This window comes from Alnus glutinosa, chromosome 8 (assembly GCF_958979055.1).
Source record: "Alnus glutinosa chromosome 8, dhAlnGlut1.1, whole genome shotgun sequence".
NCBI classification, from domain to species: Eukaryota; Viridiplantae; Streptophyta; class Magnoliopsida; order Fagales; family Betulaceae; genus Alnus; species Alnus glutinosa.
In genome coordinates, this window is record NC_084893.1 from 26,838,497 (window position 1) to 26,855,889 (window position 17,393).

Below are 17,393 nucleotides of genomic sequence, written 5' to 3' on the forward strand. Positions count from 1 at the left end.
GCGGGCTTGCCACAACATTCTTCCCATGAAGGATAACTTACAAAAGAGAGGTGTGGTTCTTGATTCCTCGTGTATTTTTTGCAATTCAGAAAAGGAGTCGATCCGTCGTGTTCTTTGGGACTGTCCATCGGCTGTGGATGTTTGGGGGGCTTGTGGAAAACAAATCCAGAAATGTTGGGTTGGGGGCTTGTGGAAAACAAACTCGTTGTTGCTGGTGCAGGTATTTCGCAGGTATTTCGAGTTGTTGGTTAATTTTTTGTTTTTTTTTAAAAAAAAAAAAAGAAAAAAGAAAAGAAAAGAAAAGAAAAAAATGTTATCAATCAAAGCTCCCTATTGTCAATGAGCTGGGTTTGGTTAATGAGAGGCTATTATTTACACCAAATGCAACTAATAAAATAGTTATCAAATTTCTCTAAAAAAATAAATAAAACAGTTACCAAAACCTACATACTCTCGTACCTTAGTGTGATTAATATTTATATCAAAATTGTTAAAATATTAATTAAATGATTAGATACATTATTTAGAAGCATAAATACGACACTCAATTGGGTCAAAAGAAAAGCGCCTATAAATACGACCTAGTTGAACTGGGTCAAAACACCGAAATAGGTCATGAGGCTTTTTTTATTAGTCCAAGAAACATAATTCCATAAAACCCTGAGGGTGAAAAAGAATAAGGCTCGTTTAGTAAACCGGTTTTTGTTTTTGTTTTTGAGAATTGTTTTCGAGAACAAAACAAAAAACCATTTTCTATTTTTTTTTTTGGTTAAAAAAGTATTTGGCAAACTGTTTTCGAAAATAGTTTTTGAAAATAAAAAACAGTACCTAAGGCGTTTAGACAATTGTTTTCAAAACAGTTTTCACTTAAAGAAGAAAATAGAAAACTATTTGGCGTTTTTATATATTCTTTGTTTTTTTTGTTTTTTTTTTTTTTTCCATTTATTGGGTGATTTTCAAATAGAATTTTGTCAAATTTATGACATTAGACTTGATAGCCCAAATAAGAATAGTACATTGTGATTATTGAGGTATTTAAAGCAAAACTCTTTTACACTATTTTTGTTAAAAACTATTCATAATGTAAGCTCTATTTGGGTGGCCAACAAGATGTCCTTTTTAATAACCAAACTTGTCATTTACCTACACGAAGAATATGGATAAATGGTTATGAGTTAATAGAGATAGTAAAAAACTAAGAACTTAACATTTAAAATATGATTCACAGGCCACAACCATTCCTACTATCATGTGTCCCATATTTTTGGATAAACATGCCTAATAAAATTAAATTGATCAACCATGATCTATTGTCCCACCTGCTTCTAATAACAACATTAGTAATTCCTCATATAGTCATGAGAGATACAAGATTGTAGAAGAATTGAAACAGAAATCCACTTATCTAAATACTATAGAAGTTGAGGGAATAAAAATTGTAAATAACACAAAATATTAACCCTTCCATAGCCTTAATACTTGATACTAATAATGTCAGGTAGTGTCGTTCTCATTGCATAAGCTGCATAAACATGATAAACAATAAACTAGTTAAACATAACTGACTCTAAAGGCTATACGCATCTAATCAGTTCGATGCTGCCACATCTGTTGTGCAATACTCTCCCTCAAGACAGCCATCTCATGCCCAGCTAAATATAATAGGTTCCGCAGGTTTCTTACATGCCTCAAATCGGACCCACCGACACTTTCATAGTCATCCATGCGGTCTGGGGCACAAAGGGTTCAATTAAGAGACATCCTTATATTAACAATGATTAAACCATTTATTCAAGCCTTACATTAATTAATTCACCTCCAGTAATATAAATACGTAAATATCTAGTAACCTCCATACTTCAAAAGTACCAAACATAAATTATATGAACTCCATAAGGCATAAGCCATCACCATAACCAGCTCCCTGAAACAAAGACAATTTACCCTAATCTTGACAAATTATAGTTCCTATTTAGTGGCTAAAAATACCAAGGTTATTCAAACTTTCCATAGCGAAAACGTTGAACAAGTTGAATTGAACAAATAGTCAATGAGTTTGAATGACAGTGACAAGCAAGGGGTTGCCTCTTTTTTTTTTCTTCTTTTTTTTTTAAAAAAAAAGAAAAAAAAAAAAGAAACACTTACATTGGAAAGGAATAAACTCCTTGTTCAAATTCTTCATACAGTAATCAATTTGAGTCTAAGGAATCAGCACACTCATGTAGAGCAAGACTAGAAGGGTAGTAGCAATCTCGCTCCAATTGTATTGCATTCACCATCATTGCAAAAGCGATTTACACTATCATATTCCTTAGATGTTGCACAAAATAAATAATTCCATGCATATTACGGTTTATAGGTTTCTACCATTCAAGCTCACTCAATTGAGCAGAACAGAGCACAATGACCAAACCAACCAGCTTGTCTTACTTCAATAAATTCAAACACAAAGCAATTCTAACATGCCATAGAATGGGAGATGGAGTCCAAAGGGGTTCCAGAACAGAATTAAGCACTAGCCAGTTGATTTTATTTTTCATTTATACCACAATATCACTTCTGACAGAACAAGAAAGACAAGCAGCATAAAATAATCTCTTCAAAGGTTAGTAATAGGGTAAGTAATAGATTTGTGGACTTCTCATCAAATCATAAATGGATTTGGAGGCCATAATCTTATCAAACTAGTAAATTATAGTAGAAGAGTTCAATTTTTTGTAAAATTACCTCCACTTCCTCTGTGCTTAAGTTTCCCACTGCTACATAGTAAGTAGAAGACCTTGATATCATGTCCTGTGTAATCATATATACCACTTCCTGGTGAATTAGAAGTTGCCAACATCAGAATAGGATTAAAATAAACAGAATATATATACATACTGTCCAACTTCCATCTCACCATGAATGAGGTTCCACGATAATGTGGTATTAGGGTATGTAGGTACGTTCCTCAAGCCATTGAGTAAGGCCATCACTCCCTGCAATGTGCTGGCTTCAGAATAATATGGAGAACGAATGCTCAATTGCAATCAGTTGATAAGAATACATGAAAAGCCACAGGCAAATTTCACATTATGAGCACAAGAAGATTTAAAAAAAGAAACGTAGAAAAATGTTTCAGGTACAGTAGGCCTTATGATAGTCTAAATGCGGCTTCAAGGTGAAAATGTGATGCATACCAATTTTGTCATTCACCATACACAGTAGGTACACAACAGCAAGCCTTCTATCTGCATCGGCTGCTGCTTTGGGAACAACATTGAATGAAAAACATCATGTATGTGGACTGATTGTCATCAAATGGCCATGGTGTCAAGCTTATATGACCTTTCTCTTAAAAGAAACCTACAGTTGCAAGGAAGAAATCAGAGTAAAAGTGAATGAAAACTGTAATGCTTTGTAATTCTTAACATGGGAACTATAAGTTTTTTGAAAAACACAATAACTATGTTTGTGATAGTTACTGCTGAAATCTGTTCACTGCGTCTTCTGCTGAACAGATTTCAGCACTACATCAAGTAAACTATATGGACACCACTAATTATGCAACAACCTGCACAAAATATGCATCATCTAAAACATCAACAGAGGCTACAACTTAATGTAACAGGTTGAGCTAGAAGTATAAGCACCAAAATACTTAGTGCTTTGACTCCACCCTATGCGTTGAACCATGTAACTAGAAAGACATTGCACATTCACCAGCAGCATGTGGAACATGTCAACACTTGCACATAAAAGTTGAAGTGCTCCATTGAACCTCAATGAGATGACAGAGCTTAGGAGCTCTAAACCTGCATACTGTCCTACCAAAAGTTCTCCCACTTTTGCAATCATTAAGAAGGAGAATTGACGCTACTAACACAAATATTTAGATTTTCCATAGCTTGTAACAATACTCATTGATATCAGGCAAGACTGAGTCACAAGTTACTTCACAAGCAACAACTTTCAGCTCTAATCAGCACTCTCTAAACCGTAAATAAATTCTGTGAAACAAAAGCATTCAGACATGAGTTGTTCTAGAAGTAATTGTCAGAGAAGGATTACAATTGTTACACTGCCTGATCAGTTCCATAGGAAAGAAAATTGTTAGGCACCTAACAAAATAGTTTTACTTAGAAGCATTAGCAACTTATTAGTGCAGCTATGGATACTTCTTGGCGGGCTCGTTCACAAACTTGCGATCAGATCTTGCCGCTTTTAGCTCTGCATATAGTCTCTCAAGCCTATTTACCCGAACCTCAAGCTCCAATCCTGGCATGTCCTTTTTGCAATAGCTGCCGCTTTCTCCATCATTGTCTTTGACATGCACCTCAGCCTTGGATGGGCGTCCCATTTCAATCACAGTTGCATCTGCCAGATTTCTTTTGGGTTCACGCATTGAACCTCCACTGTGCAAAATCTTTGGCATTGTCTCATCAGCTCCATCATCTGCCATTGAATGTGATATAAATTTTGAACTAGAGCCTGAGAAAGGCTTAACATCAGTAGCCAGTTTGTTCTCAAGATTTTTAGGTGCACTCAAAGCTCCATAGAGTGTATGTTCAGCTTCCTTGATGGTTTTCTTTTCGTCTACTTTATGACATTTTGGAGGAAAACCAGGAGGAACAGAGACATGGTAATCTGCCAGAATTCTTTTGGGTTCAAGCATTGAACCTCGACTCTCCAATTTTTTTTGCATTGGGCTCATCAGCAAGTCTTTTTTAGCAGCTCCATCACCTGCCATTGAATGTGATATAATTTCTGAATTATAGCCTGAGAAAGGTTTAACGTCACTAGCCAGTTTGTTCTCAAGATTGTTGGGTGCACTAAAACCTCCAAAGGGTTCATACTCAACTTCTTCCTTGATGGTTTTCTTTTCGTCGACTTTACGACATTTCGGAGGAAAACCAGGAGGAACAGAGACGTGGGAATCTTCCACCTTTCGAGCAGGTATTCTGGCAAATCTTCTTCTATTTCTAGGCCGCCTAACAAAGTGCTTGATTGCGTCTTCCTGAGCAAACATTGATTGCTTCCACCACTTCAAGTATAGTTCGGTAACATCTGACTCAAAGAGTCTGGCTGGAACGTACAAATGTTTATCTTCAATTGGCCTACAGTAGTTGCTCCAAGCAGTTTCTCTATTCATATTGAATCGAGGAACACAGCCCGGAATATCTTGATCCATACCAAATTGCATAGCCACTCTGTGTGGAAGGTATTGCTCTATACACGTTTGTCCAACCAGCTCGCTTGCCCTTAAGCATCGTGCAAATGAAGCTACTTCTTCATCCAAATCAGGACCAATCGGCACCCACCTTTCTTCATTTCTATAGAGCTTTGGAGACAACCAGTTCTCCAAGCCTGCAGCATAAGGCCGCCACTGAAAACCATCTCCTTCAGAGTCTATGACCAATCCCAACTTCTCAATATTCAACTTCTTCACTTTATGCCACCGAGCAGCTCTTGGCTCACCATCTTTAATCAAATTTGGTGTTTGCCGCAATGTTGGGAATCTCTCCCAAATCCAAACCTGCACTAGCTGAAATGGCGCCCAAAGGTCAAGCACCAACCTGTCACCTTTATCCTCATTTTTCATACATCTGGCCAAATCAATATTTTCTTTCAATAAGCTCAAATCCCAGTATATGCTAGCGAGGACTGCCGGCGCTAGCGCAATTCTAGTTCCCCTCGCTAAATGAATTGCAATCGGAAAAAGATTTCTTCCAATGTTAGAATACAAAGATGCAGGAAAGACATACCTTGATAGCCACAGCGCCAGAAACGCTACATGCTCGAGCTTGTGGCCATTCCCCATGAAATAGTGCATCCATGCACCATGGCTTGCCACTGTAAGTTGTTTATGAGCTTCAGTCAAGCTATCTCTCATTTCCCACAAATCATTGGTTTCAAGGGGCTTTGAAATAGAGTCGCCTAAAACAGAGTAACCCCCCAAAACCATCATATCCTCCAGTGTGATTGTTGCTTCAGCCCAAGGAAAGAGAAAGGTATTGGTCTTAGAACACCACCTCTCAGCAACATTAACAATCAGATTATTGTGCCTTAGGATTTGGTATTTGGAGCTCAATATTGCCTCATATATACCAGCTTTCTTCCATGTGGATTGATGCTTGGAATGCAAGCTATCCACCCATTCTTTCCAGTTGTTCTGCGGGTGTCGCCGACCTTTGTACTTTACTATCAAAGGCAATTTCTCGACCTCAGGAATGGTGGGTTTGGGTGGAATAGGAAGAAAAGGAAGTTCAAAATCTGGTCCTGGAGCAGAGTTTACAGAGGGTTTAAGAAAGTGTGCTTTTCTTTTAGTTGGGATACTATCACCTGTGGGTGAAATCATCAGCTCCTGTCTTTCCTCGATGATGGTGTCTGATAGTCCGGCCATTGTACAGCTTGAAAAGGGTCACTACGGACGATAACAAAAAGAAATGTTTTTTTTTTCTTGCTTGGTTCTCTTTTTCTCATGAAAATGAGGGAAAGAAGAGGGTTCTGCTACTGATGGGACGCAAAGGCCGCTAAGATCATCTCGCTCTGCTGCTTTGTATATGACCTTAGGATCATCTTCCTTGACCTCATAGAAGGGATCCAAGGAAGAAAATGGTTGATGGGTATGGGTGTTTCCGTGTTTGTATCAGACTTTTCTCCAGTCAAAGCTTCCTCCTCTCCTCTGTTTGGTTACCAGGAATATGAAGGGGTAAAAGGATTGTGGCATTGTTATAAGACTGCCATAGGCTATGAAAAGGAACCCTCTCTTATATGGAAGACCTCATAAATGCATTATTTATCCTTTCAAAGTCTATCATCTGTTTGGTTCTCAGGAAAATGATGGAAAACACAAGGAAAATGTCAAGAAAATGGAGTTTTGAATGAAAAGTGAAAACAAAAAAGGTTTCTTTTTCGAGACATGATTCTTGCACAACAATTACACAACTCTACTCATACGAGGTGTGATCATGTGAATGGGTTGTGCACGGTTGTTGTACAATAAGCATTTTCCTTCTTTTTCCGGTGTCTATATTTGGCCATGCATGGCAGAACATCTTCACGCGGTATGTATGTACGACATGTCACTCAGTGAGTGCTGTAGCCTGTAGGCAAATCTGCAGGTGCTTAAAGTAAATGGACAAATGTGCCCTCAACACTGGCTAACGACACCAAATGTGATACATTTACAATTTTTGAACAACTTCAATAATTTCTTTTCAAATTAATTATTGAATTTGTGTTCTAAATTTGGCTTATATGTTGTAAAAAAACACTACAGCATAGCCGCCCGCTGCATAGGTGCCTTCTTTTTTTCTTTTCTTTTTTTTTTTTTTTTTTTTTTCTCTTTTTTATAAAACACTTAAAACTAGATCTTGATCATTAAAAAAACTATGGCACCTATGCTTTAATTTTTTTTATAGCACCTAAGCCTAATCCTCGTTTTTTTTACATATACGTCTTATATATTTAATGGTTAATTTTTTTTTTTAAAAAAAATTGTTAAAATTATATAGAAGTTGTAAATGTATTTTGTCTTTAATGACACTGTATCATAACTTCAAAGAAAGATAGAAAGAAAAATTATAAGAAGAGCATGTTTATGCATTGATGGACAAAGGGTGCTAGGAATTTTTTTTCACTTTAGTTTATTAAATTGGCATTTATTTTTAAATACGTGATTTTTATAAAAATTTTGTTTAACTCAATTTGAAAGAAAAATTTATCATAGATTTATATGAGAAATGCTAGATGTTTCAATTTAATTTTTAGGTTTTTAATTTCAACAATTAGATTCTTAGGTTTTCCTTTGATTTCAATTAGGTCCTTTCGTCAGTTTATTGTCCGTTTAATAAACAATATGCTACGTCAAATCACTAAACTAATGCAACATAGCTCTTGTTTGACATGTTAACTGAACGCGCCATGTAACACAATTACTTTAAATTATAAATACACTTTAAATTAGTTTTTAAAAAAATAGTTAAAAACAATTTATTTATTTACATTACATTTGTAATATTAAATAACTGTGCCACGTGACACGTATAATTGACATATAACATGTCAAATGAGAGTCACATGATTAGTCTGTAATAACATATTATTAATTAATTAGAAGGTCGGTTAACATATGTACCTATTTAAAATCAGAGAAAAATTTAAAGACTTAACTGTCAAAATTAAAAGCCTAAAAATTAAATTTAAATTGCAAGAAAACTTAAGGACTAAAATCTTTTTAAGATTAAGACCGTAATCAAAGACTAGGGCCAAAAAAAAAAAAAAAAAAAAATAATAATAATAATAATAATAATAAAATTTATACTTTAATAAGTCTTTGTGAGAAATCTGAAAATGACATGGGAATTAATGACGATGCTGCTGCTATGGCAGGAAAAGGAGCTTTACATTCATTATCTCATGAGACAGTGAAAAGGCAAATAGAGGACAGCTTACTGCTAGCTTTGATGGAAATGGCAGGGATTTTTGCTGAACCTTTCTGCTAGCTTATTACACATTTGTTATACATTCTCTCTCTCACATGGGGGAGACCCATATGTGATGAGTTCCACCCTACGTAAGAGAGGAAGTGTGGAACCACTGTATTTGCTTTATTTAGTCATTTTTGCACCTTACAAATATTTCCTGCATCTGACCAACTAGCTGTACACCACCAATATACTGTAATAGGACATGCTTTTTAGGATATTTGAATTTTTTATTTTTTATTTTCTCATTTTGAAAATTACCAATTGAATTGGTAAGAAACCTGTTGGCAAAGTACTTCGCAGCACGCCTTACAAATATTTGCTGACCAACTACACATTGTATGCATAGAACGTCTAAATAATACTGTTACACAAACTTTATATCAATTGGTTTGTGAAAAATTCAAATAAACTTTAAGCATATAAGGATCATTTTCAGTTTATTTAAACTGGAAATGAGTCGGTTAGTATAAAAATAAAGATAAAATTGTTATTTCATATTTTTTTAAACAATCTTGCTTTTCCACTTAAACTAACCGGCTCCTCTTCGGGTCAAATTTGAACTAGAGAGCATCCAAATGTCTTTCAAACTATTCTCACATGTAATTAAAAAAACATGTGTTTCTCATGCACAGAAAACACGTACCACTATTAGAAGTTGGTTGGTAGGAAATTTGCGAAATTTTTGTCCAGAATAATGCATGCCTAAAGATAGATCTTCCTTCAAAAACTCACAAATTTCAATTTTAAACCAACTGAACATTCGCTAGATATTTAGAAACTAATCAAAACCGAGAAGATTTTTGGAATGGCTGTTGATCAAAAACTTATAAAAACCAATTTACATCACTGCAGTCTCCAAACAAATTACAATGGCTGACTGGCTTTTGATCAATCTACCAAACACAAAATCTATCTAAGAGCAAGTATTTCAGATGCAATTAGCCCAATCGACTATCCCTTTTACAAAAGAAGTTGTTCTTCAGCATGCAAGGAAGACCCTCTGCCATTGGGTCTGATCAGGCCTGCTGTGACTACCACCATAATTTGCTAGCAGCCTAAAATGAGACGCCCACCTCCAATGATTAACCTAATGTAACATGCGTCTTCTTCTTTTTTCTCCCTCACTTGGCCAGGGCACTTAGTCTGGTGTTCATAAGCTCCACATATAGCATTTAATAGAAGACTTGGGGCAGGGGAAGGGGAAAATAGCTAATATTGCAAGTAATGGCATTAAGTTCCAAAGGAATTGGCATGGCATAAACAACATCTTAAAAAACAAAACTGTCTTATCATCCAGGTAAAAGTTACTTGAACCACTAAAACACTAAATAAGCAATCTATAAATTTAGCTAGTTCTTCAAGCAAAGACCATCCAATGGCTCACTACTCCACAATCCTCCTCTTGAAAAGCAAATAAATTTCACATTTTTTACAGTCAAACTCAAATTTTAACAGCATGTGTAAACAATTCATGCAACACAATAATATGCAAAGACAAAAAATAAAAAAAATAAAAAAAATTACAAAACACATCCATCAGATAGAACCTCCTCCCCTTATAAGAAGGGGATGGGGGGTGAGGCTATAGGTTCAAGAACCAGTATGTGCCTGCGCAACTTACCACTCAAAATGAATTGGATTGTTTTTCATTGGGATGCTAAGTCACTTTTAGAGATATCCATATATATAAAATAAACAAACAACCAAATGAATTTCACAAATCATTGATAAAATGAGTTCGCAAGCAGGTTTACTCCTTTCTTATAAAGCATGTAAAAATAAAGTGATACAAACCCAAAACCAAGCACATCCCTCAGAATCTATTACTCATCAATAGAATTCTGTCCACTACTTTTAATTTCTATATCAATCTTCATTGGGATGCACAAGATTTTTTTTAATAAGAGTCCAAACATAAACCAGGAAGATGTGCATGCAAAAGGCTAGCAAACAAGTAATCAACTTCCAGATGAAATAAAGAATGTGGTATCCTGGTGAAATGACTTGAAACCACTGAGAGAGAACTAACAAAGCATTTAAAAAGTCTAGATTTGCAACTCTATAATGCCAAAAGACATCCCTCAGAATAAATTGCTCATCAAATAGAAATTCAGTCCACTACTTTTGATTTTCACATAATTCTTCACAGGGATTCAGAGCAAAATTCTTGAGCAGAGCTCAAATATAGAAATCAAAGGTGCACACACACACAGACACACAACACATTCATTGCAATTTGCATTCAGAAAATCAACAATCAGAGCGCATGAAACACCTTAGAAGGCATATGCTTATTCAAACCAGCCACAAAAATACCAAAACCACAAACCCTAAACAATGAAATGCTAGACGCTTAGGCAAATACAGAACCATATCAAACATTGTGTTTGGCTACTGAGAGAAGAAAAGAAATGCAAAGAAAATCAATAGGATTCCGAAGGTTGACGAGTTAATCTCATAACTGAGAAACTCAAAACAATTGAAATGAGTGAAGAAAAAAAAAGATATATTTAGCCTTCAATCGTCTGAGTGATGATGAGCTGGTTCTCTCTGAGTTCGATTAGGGTTTGCTTGTGATATATAGGAGGGACGAGGAGGGAGAATTTCATTTTGAGTCCTTAAGATTTGATTTAATTAGATATAAACCCCTCAATTGAAGTGAATTCCCAAAACGTTGCCGGTCTAGCTCTTGTGTCAGGGTGCGTTTGAGATTGCGATTTCGTAGATAATAAGTGCGATTTAAAATCAAATTGTAGACATAAATCGTTTGAGAACTGCATTTTTAAAAATTACGATTTGAAAACGCAGAACATCTGCTTTTTCAAATCGCAGGTAATATGATGTTTTTTTAAAAATGCAGAATTTTAAAGACTAATTTGCGATTTTAAATGTTAAACTGTGATTTTGCCAAACACTTAATTGCGTTTTTAAAAATCACTTTTTTTTCAAATCGCACATTTTAAAATCGTGATTTTAAATAACACTTTTTGAAATTGCAAACCCAAACCCTCGGTGTGCTATTATTGTTTTTTTTTTTAATGACCACAAGTGAGATTTCGAAGTCTGCAAAATGTTTATCAATACTCAGTTTTCTAATTTTCTAATTAGACCTCTAATAAAAAGATTCACATGTTTAATCATAAAATGTGCGAACAGGTAAGGATTATTTAAAATTATGAAGTTTGTGATGCATTTTTTTTTTTTTTTTTATACATATATTTTTTATCAAAGGATTTTTACACTGAATTATACCTATATTATAATTCTTAGAAATTTAATGTTTTTAGTAAAATCCTCTAGTTAAAAAGATAAGTAATGAGAAAGTTACTTTGTTTATGGATAAATGATGGATTAATTACAGGAGTTTTCCTCTACTATTTTCAAATTTTTACATGAGATTTACATTCATATTTTTGGTGTCATTGAACAACTTTTATCTAAGTTAGTGCCTTCACATTAAGCTTTTAAAAAATGTACTAAGGATAGGTAATTTGGGGGATCAGAATTTAAAAGTTGATAATTTAGGAGATTACTTCTAAAACCGCTGATAGTTTGGAAGGCTAAATTGTAATTTTTCTTAAAAAAATAAAAATAAAAATATAATATAGTTGTTGTTTCTTTTAGATAAATGTTATATTTAGAACCAAAATTATAGTCATGATCATCAAATTTACTAGTGCTTTGCAAAGTGCTAACAATAAAATGCAAGTTTGCCAAAAAAAAATAAATTGCACTCTTTATTCCTTAACAAAACCTTTTACTAATGCCTCCGGTGAATTGCATAAAGATAATTTATTAAGGCTCGTTTATTTCGACGTAAAATATTTTTTGTTGAAAAATATTTTCAATTTTTTTTTTTTTTTTAAAAAATTGATTTATTTGAAAATAATTTTTGACGTTTGGCTTGTATGAAAAATAAACTACGGCGAAAAAAGGTCGGCAACTTCCGGTAACCTTCGGTAGTGGTTCGACGGATGGTCCGGCAAACTATGGTGATTTGAGAAGGAGGAGCTCAAACTTGAAAAATAATTGACGGTTTTTAAAAAGAAAAAAAATCATTTTACTTAAATTAAAGATGATAGTAGTTAATTGAAAATGTTTTCGGTTTAACCACAATTTTTTATTGTACCGAACACCAAAAAAATATGGAAACAAGGCAGAGCACAAGTTAGCCACAAATAAAAACTAATTTAGTTACCATGATGTCTTTGTAATTTTATAACCGTAGGAGTGTTTTTTTATTTTTTATTTTTATTTATTTTTGTTGACATTAACCGTAGGAGTTTCTTGGGTCAAAGTTTGAGGGCTAAAAGTGGTTGCCATCCCTTTAAGAAGCCTTAAAAAAAAATAAAAACTTTTTTTTGTAAGTCCATCAATTTTTTTTTTTTTTTTTTTTTTTTTTTTTTTTTTTTTTAATTTTTTTTAGAGTACATCACACAATTTTGAGGGATTATAGTATGACGAAGTTTCCCACCATATTAGATTGGACTAATTTTTTTCAATCTATCTTATTAAACTCATATAGGTTGTTAGAGTATGTAATTTTTATATGCATTTTTAATAAAATTAGCAAATTACACGAGTTCTCATATGTATTTGAGAATCACGTGCTCTAAAGACAAATGCTAATTTAATAAATTGAATTTTTAAAAAAATTCCAACCCAATTTTGAAAAAAAAAAAATTGTCCTTGTTATTGGAACTTTAAATAAAAATCAATGGAAAAACGTGGAAGGGTTATTCAAATAGTGATTTATTATAAATTAAATAGTAATTTTAAAAGTTCAATTATTTTTTTCTTTAAAAAAAGAAAAATAAGAAATCTTTTCGTAACACAAAAAAAGACACAAGAGACTCGGAGAACTTCACTTATTATAGTGTGTCAGGACAAAACTTATAATAGTTTATTTGAGTCAACTTTTTTTATTTATTTATATAACTTCCAAGATCCAACTTTTATTTTATCCATTATATAATTTCATATTTATTATTTAAGATAAATTAATATAATAAAGCAATATTCTCATATACAATTTATAAGATAATGTCTAAAGAATTATTGCACTAAATGTGTCATAGAACTCTTTTACTTACCAAGCCAAAAAAATAATAATAAAGCAAAAATACAAAGGACTTGTTTGGATGGGGAATTCTTAAGCTGACACTTCAAGTATCTTTTTTCACACTACCGACAGGTCCAACGCAAACCAGCCAAACAAGCCTAGTAGAACTGGACCGTACAGTAACTGTAGAGGACCCGGACCCAGTAAACAGACCGAACGGCAGGGCCTGCATATACATTCGTCGAAGGAAGGGTGTGTTTCTGAAGCCCTTGAACGTCTTGGAAGCCCAAGAGAAAACCATGGAAGCTCAGAAGAAGCTGGTGATGGGTCTCTTTCTGTTCGTAGTGTTCGTATCTGAGTCTGGTGTAAGAGCTTGGACTGGTGAAATCCATGGAAGAGTTGTCTGTGATGTCTGTGGTGATTCTTCCATTGGACCTGAGGACCATGTTCTTGAAGGTCACCCTCTCTCTCTGTTAACTATGATCTTATATTCCTTGGTCTGATTTTTGTGCTGGGTTTTTTTTTTGGGTCGTGATTGTTCATGGGTTGGTGATTATGATGTGGGTTATGATAAAAGTTGATCCTTTTGGGAAATTGGTGTTTGCTGATGTTAAATTGCTCTAGATTGTGTGTGAAATTTAAAAGAGTTGCACTGATTTTGAAGGTTATGGTTTTGTTTTTTTGCTATGTTCTGGTTTATTATTTTAATGCTTATTTGTAATGGTTGTGCTTTGACTGGTATGATCATTTGAGTGATAGTTCTTTCCCTTTCATCCATAGAGGTACAGATTTAGTGTTTGTTGTCATTAATAACATTTTTTTTTTCTTTCTGATCAACATGTAAATTCAAGACGTCCCCTCAATTGGTAAATATAAATCATTTATTCATGTTGTTTTACTGATTCCTCTACCATAACTTTTATTCGTAAACTATAGAATTGGGCACTTGTTGGCCAATTTAATGTTGCTTGCCTGCTGAAATCTTGTTTGCTTCTCATGTCAAAATCACGCTACTGGGATTATTTAGTGTGGAAAAGAATGCATAATCCTCTTGGTGAATGGGAGGCATGTATCATTTTGTGTTATCTAGTATCTAATAGAATGTCAGATCACGCTATATGTTCTACTGCTGCTACAATATGTTCTGATGCAGTTTCTTCCATCTGAGTGATTACATCTATATGAAGGTTTATTAGTTTTATGAGTCATAACTGGGTATTCTTACCTACTTTAGATGAATTTGAAAGACGGCAGTAAAAAGCTTCAAGGTTTCTTTATGTAATTGTTGATCTCGGGTTATGAGTTTCAATGTGTGTAATAGTGATCATGCAAGCTATAGATGTTCTTGGTTCTTTTTATGCCGAATTGACTATTTCAAGGTGCAGAGGGACTACCCACATCATTCATAATTTAAAGTTTAAAGTTTGAACATTTTAATAACTTTTCTTGTTGTGGCCATCAAAATTTTAGCATTTTTATTTTGTAAATTAAGTAGTCACCAACTTTTGAAATTTAATTGGAACAGTTGAGATTTTTATGGAAGGATAGAATGTTTTGAAAATCTGAAATGGAACGAGTAAGAAATATGGTAAATTTTAACAAAATAGTATGTCAAGATTCTCAATCTTGGTTGAAATTTAGTCCTTCTTATGAGCCTGGGAAGGCTGGTCAATTTAATACGAAAAGAAGGTTTTAGTGATTGATATAACAGCTTTCCAATACCCTACTAGGATTTTTAGAAACTTTCGTCAACAATGATTTTACAAAATAATGGAAATAAAGGACTTGCTTCCATGACTTGGTAGAAGTACTGAGATGCTTCACCCTCTCTCTTCCTTATGCTTTTTTGCCATATTGGTAGCTGCTAAATTTCTTAATATGTACTTATGAATCTTCACAAATTAGATCATTCCAATTATTTTACACAGCTTTGAAACACACATTTTGTCGTTCCGTACCATTTTAGCAGCATCTAGAATTTTGGGGAACATTATTATCAACTTTTGTCATCTCTTTTCGAGATATACTCAGTTTTGTTTCACAATATGATTCAATCATTTTGGTTGGTTTAAACGCTGAGAAAACAAAATGGAAGATATCCATATATTTCCTGAGGATATTAATCTTATCAAGCTGAGAAGGAAGCCACTTTGAACTTTTAATACCTTAAACAGTTATTTAAGATTCAATTCCAGAATTTACACAGATCGAAACTTAACCTTGTAGCTTGCGTTTAGAATCAGTGGATTGTTAAAAAGGGTGGTTATTATCATGATGCAGGTGCTGAGGTAGCTGTTCTTTGCATTACAAAATCAGGGGAAGTCTTAAATTATCAGGCATTCACCAATGCCAAGGGGGTATATACAGTGGCGGAGACAATGCCGGAGAGTGACCGCTGGGATGCTTGCCTCGCACGGCCTATCAGCAGTTTCCATGAACACTGTACCCATCTTGGCGATGGCAGCTCAGGAATCAAGTTCAATTATAATAATCCATCAGGTTATTCTCACACTGTCAAAACCTTCATCTACAGACCTGCCAGTATGCCAACCTACTGTATTTAAAATATCTAGGCCTGGTGTATATTTTTAGTTGAAGTTGGTACTTACTTGAAGCGAGAAGAAAAGTAAGCAACAAATGGTGCATATTGATCATGAATATGTGCTTATGTAATGGACATCTAATATACTTGCTTGCACCTTGTCGCAGATCATGTGATTGTATTTGTGCTTATTGTCATAAAAATAGGGGTGGGCGTCGGTTCGGTAGGCGGTTAAATCGGTTAATTCGGTTGGTTAACCAACTTTTGTCGGAATGCAGTCGGTGAATTTATTTCTGTTAAGTCGGTAAAGCGGTTAATAGGCGGTCGGTTAAGTCGGTTAAATCGGTTAAAATGGATAATGAAACGACGTCGTTTTGATTTTTTTAAAGGAAAAAAGAAAAAGAAAAAAAAAAGGATCAAACGTTTCGTTCTTACTAAAACGATGTCGTTTTGTTTTATGTCGGTTCCGTTAATAGGTCGGAATAGAAGTCGGTTTGGTTATCGCTTAAATGCGGTTCGGTTCGGTTCGGTTCGATTCGATTGTTGCTTAAAAGGTTCGGTTCGGTTGCCGATCCGGCTTTCAGAATAAAATTTTATACCGACTACCGAACCGAAATTAGTCGGTAAAGTCGGTAGGCGGTCGATGACGGTTCGGTTCGGTTCGGTTCGATAAGCAGTCGATAGACGGTTAGGCGGATAATTTGCCTACCCCTATATAAAAACCCTATCTTTTGCTCAAAGTGTAATACTTGAACTAGCCTAAAAATGTCAGGCTTGGCTTGTAGTGTCATTACAAATTTCAAAAGGGTATCACTATATGTTGGAATTAGACCTCGTGGAGCTTGGTTTGACAGATCTGAAGCAATTTGAGTAGCAAATATGAGAGAGCTCTTGTGAAGCCTTCTTGTCCGAACAAGAGGGTGGGCTGCCCGATAGATATGCTTGGATAGGTGGGTCTTAAAAAATCTCTCTCAACAATTCGAACAACAAAATTGTTGAAGATCTGTATCTTGGTTTAAAATGCCTCCCATGACCTTGTCGGGGCAGTTTTGCCTAGTGGATCATCAATTAAGGAGATGGCTCTTAAACCCAAAATCAACTTGCTTGCAATTGGATCGAGATCTTTTAGAATTCTTAGGATATTTATGTGAGTAGATTGATTCAAAATCTCTAATGAATTAATAAATGCTGATATGATAAATTCTCTATCATTTAATTTGAAAAGATTATTTCGTCATGTAAACTATTCGAAAAGATGTTTTTGAGTCTTATGACCCTTTTAAAAATAAAGGTTTAATCTTAATGTTTATTTTATTTT

The 17,393-nt window shown here is 34.4% G+C and overlaps 2 protein-coding genes and 2 non-coding genes across 4 annotated transcripts; 1 reads left to right on the forward strand and 3 right to left on the reverse strand.

Moving 5' to 3' along the window:
• Positions 1-4,147: 4,147 nt before the first annotated feature.
• LOC133876317 (uncharacterized) lies at positions 4,148-6,382 on the reverse strand. Its single transcript, XM_062314592.1, has one exon. The coding sequence runs from the start codon at positions 6,380-6,382 to the stop codon at positions 4,148-4,150; it is 2,235 nt and encodes a 744-aa protein (XP_062170576.1).
• Positions 6,383-10,278: 3,896 nt separating this feature from the next.
• On the reverse strand, positions 10,279-10,355 carry LOC133876606 (small nucleolar RNA R21). The gene has a single exon (XR_009901594.1). It is a non-coding gene; the product is annotated as a small nucleolar RNA R21 (small nucleolar RNA).
• A 191-nt stretch (positions 10,356-10,546) lies between these two features.
• Positions 10,547-10,625, reverse strand: LOC133876607 (small nucleolar RNA R21). Its single transcript, XR_009901595.1, has one exon. It is a non-coding gene; the product is annotated as a small nucleolar RNA R21 (small nucleolar RNA).
• A 3,132-nt stretch (positions 10,626-13,757) lies between these two features.
• LOC133875429 (uncharacterized) lies at positions 13,758-16,241 on the forward strand. The gene is made up of 2 exons (XM_062313566.1): positions 13,758-13,989; positions 15,814-16,241. The coding sequence occupies exons 1-2, from the start codon at positions 13,833-13,835 to the stop codon at positions 16,095-16,097; spliced, it is 441 nt and encodes a 146-aa protein (XP_062169550.1). The 5' UTR covers positions 13,758-13,832; the 3' UTR covers positions 16,098-16,241.
• The last annotated feature ends 1,152 nt before the right edge of the window (positions 16,242-17,393 follow it).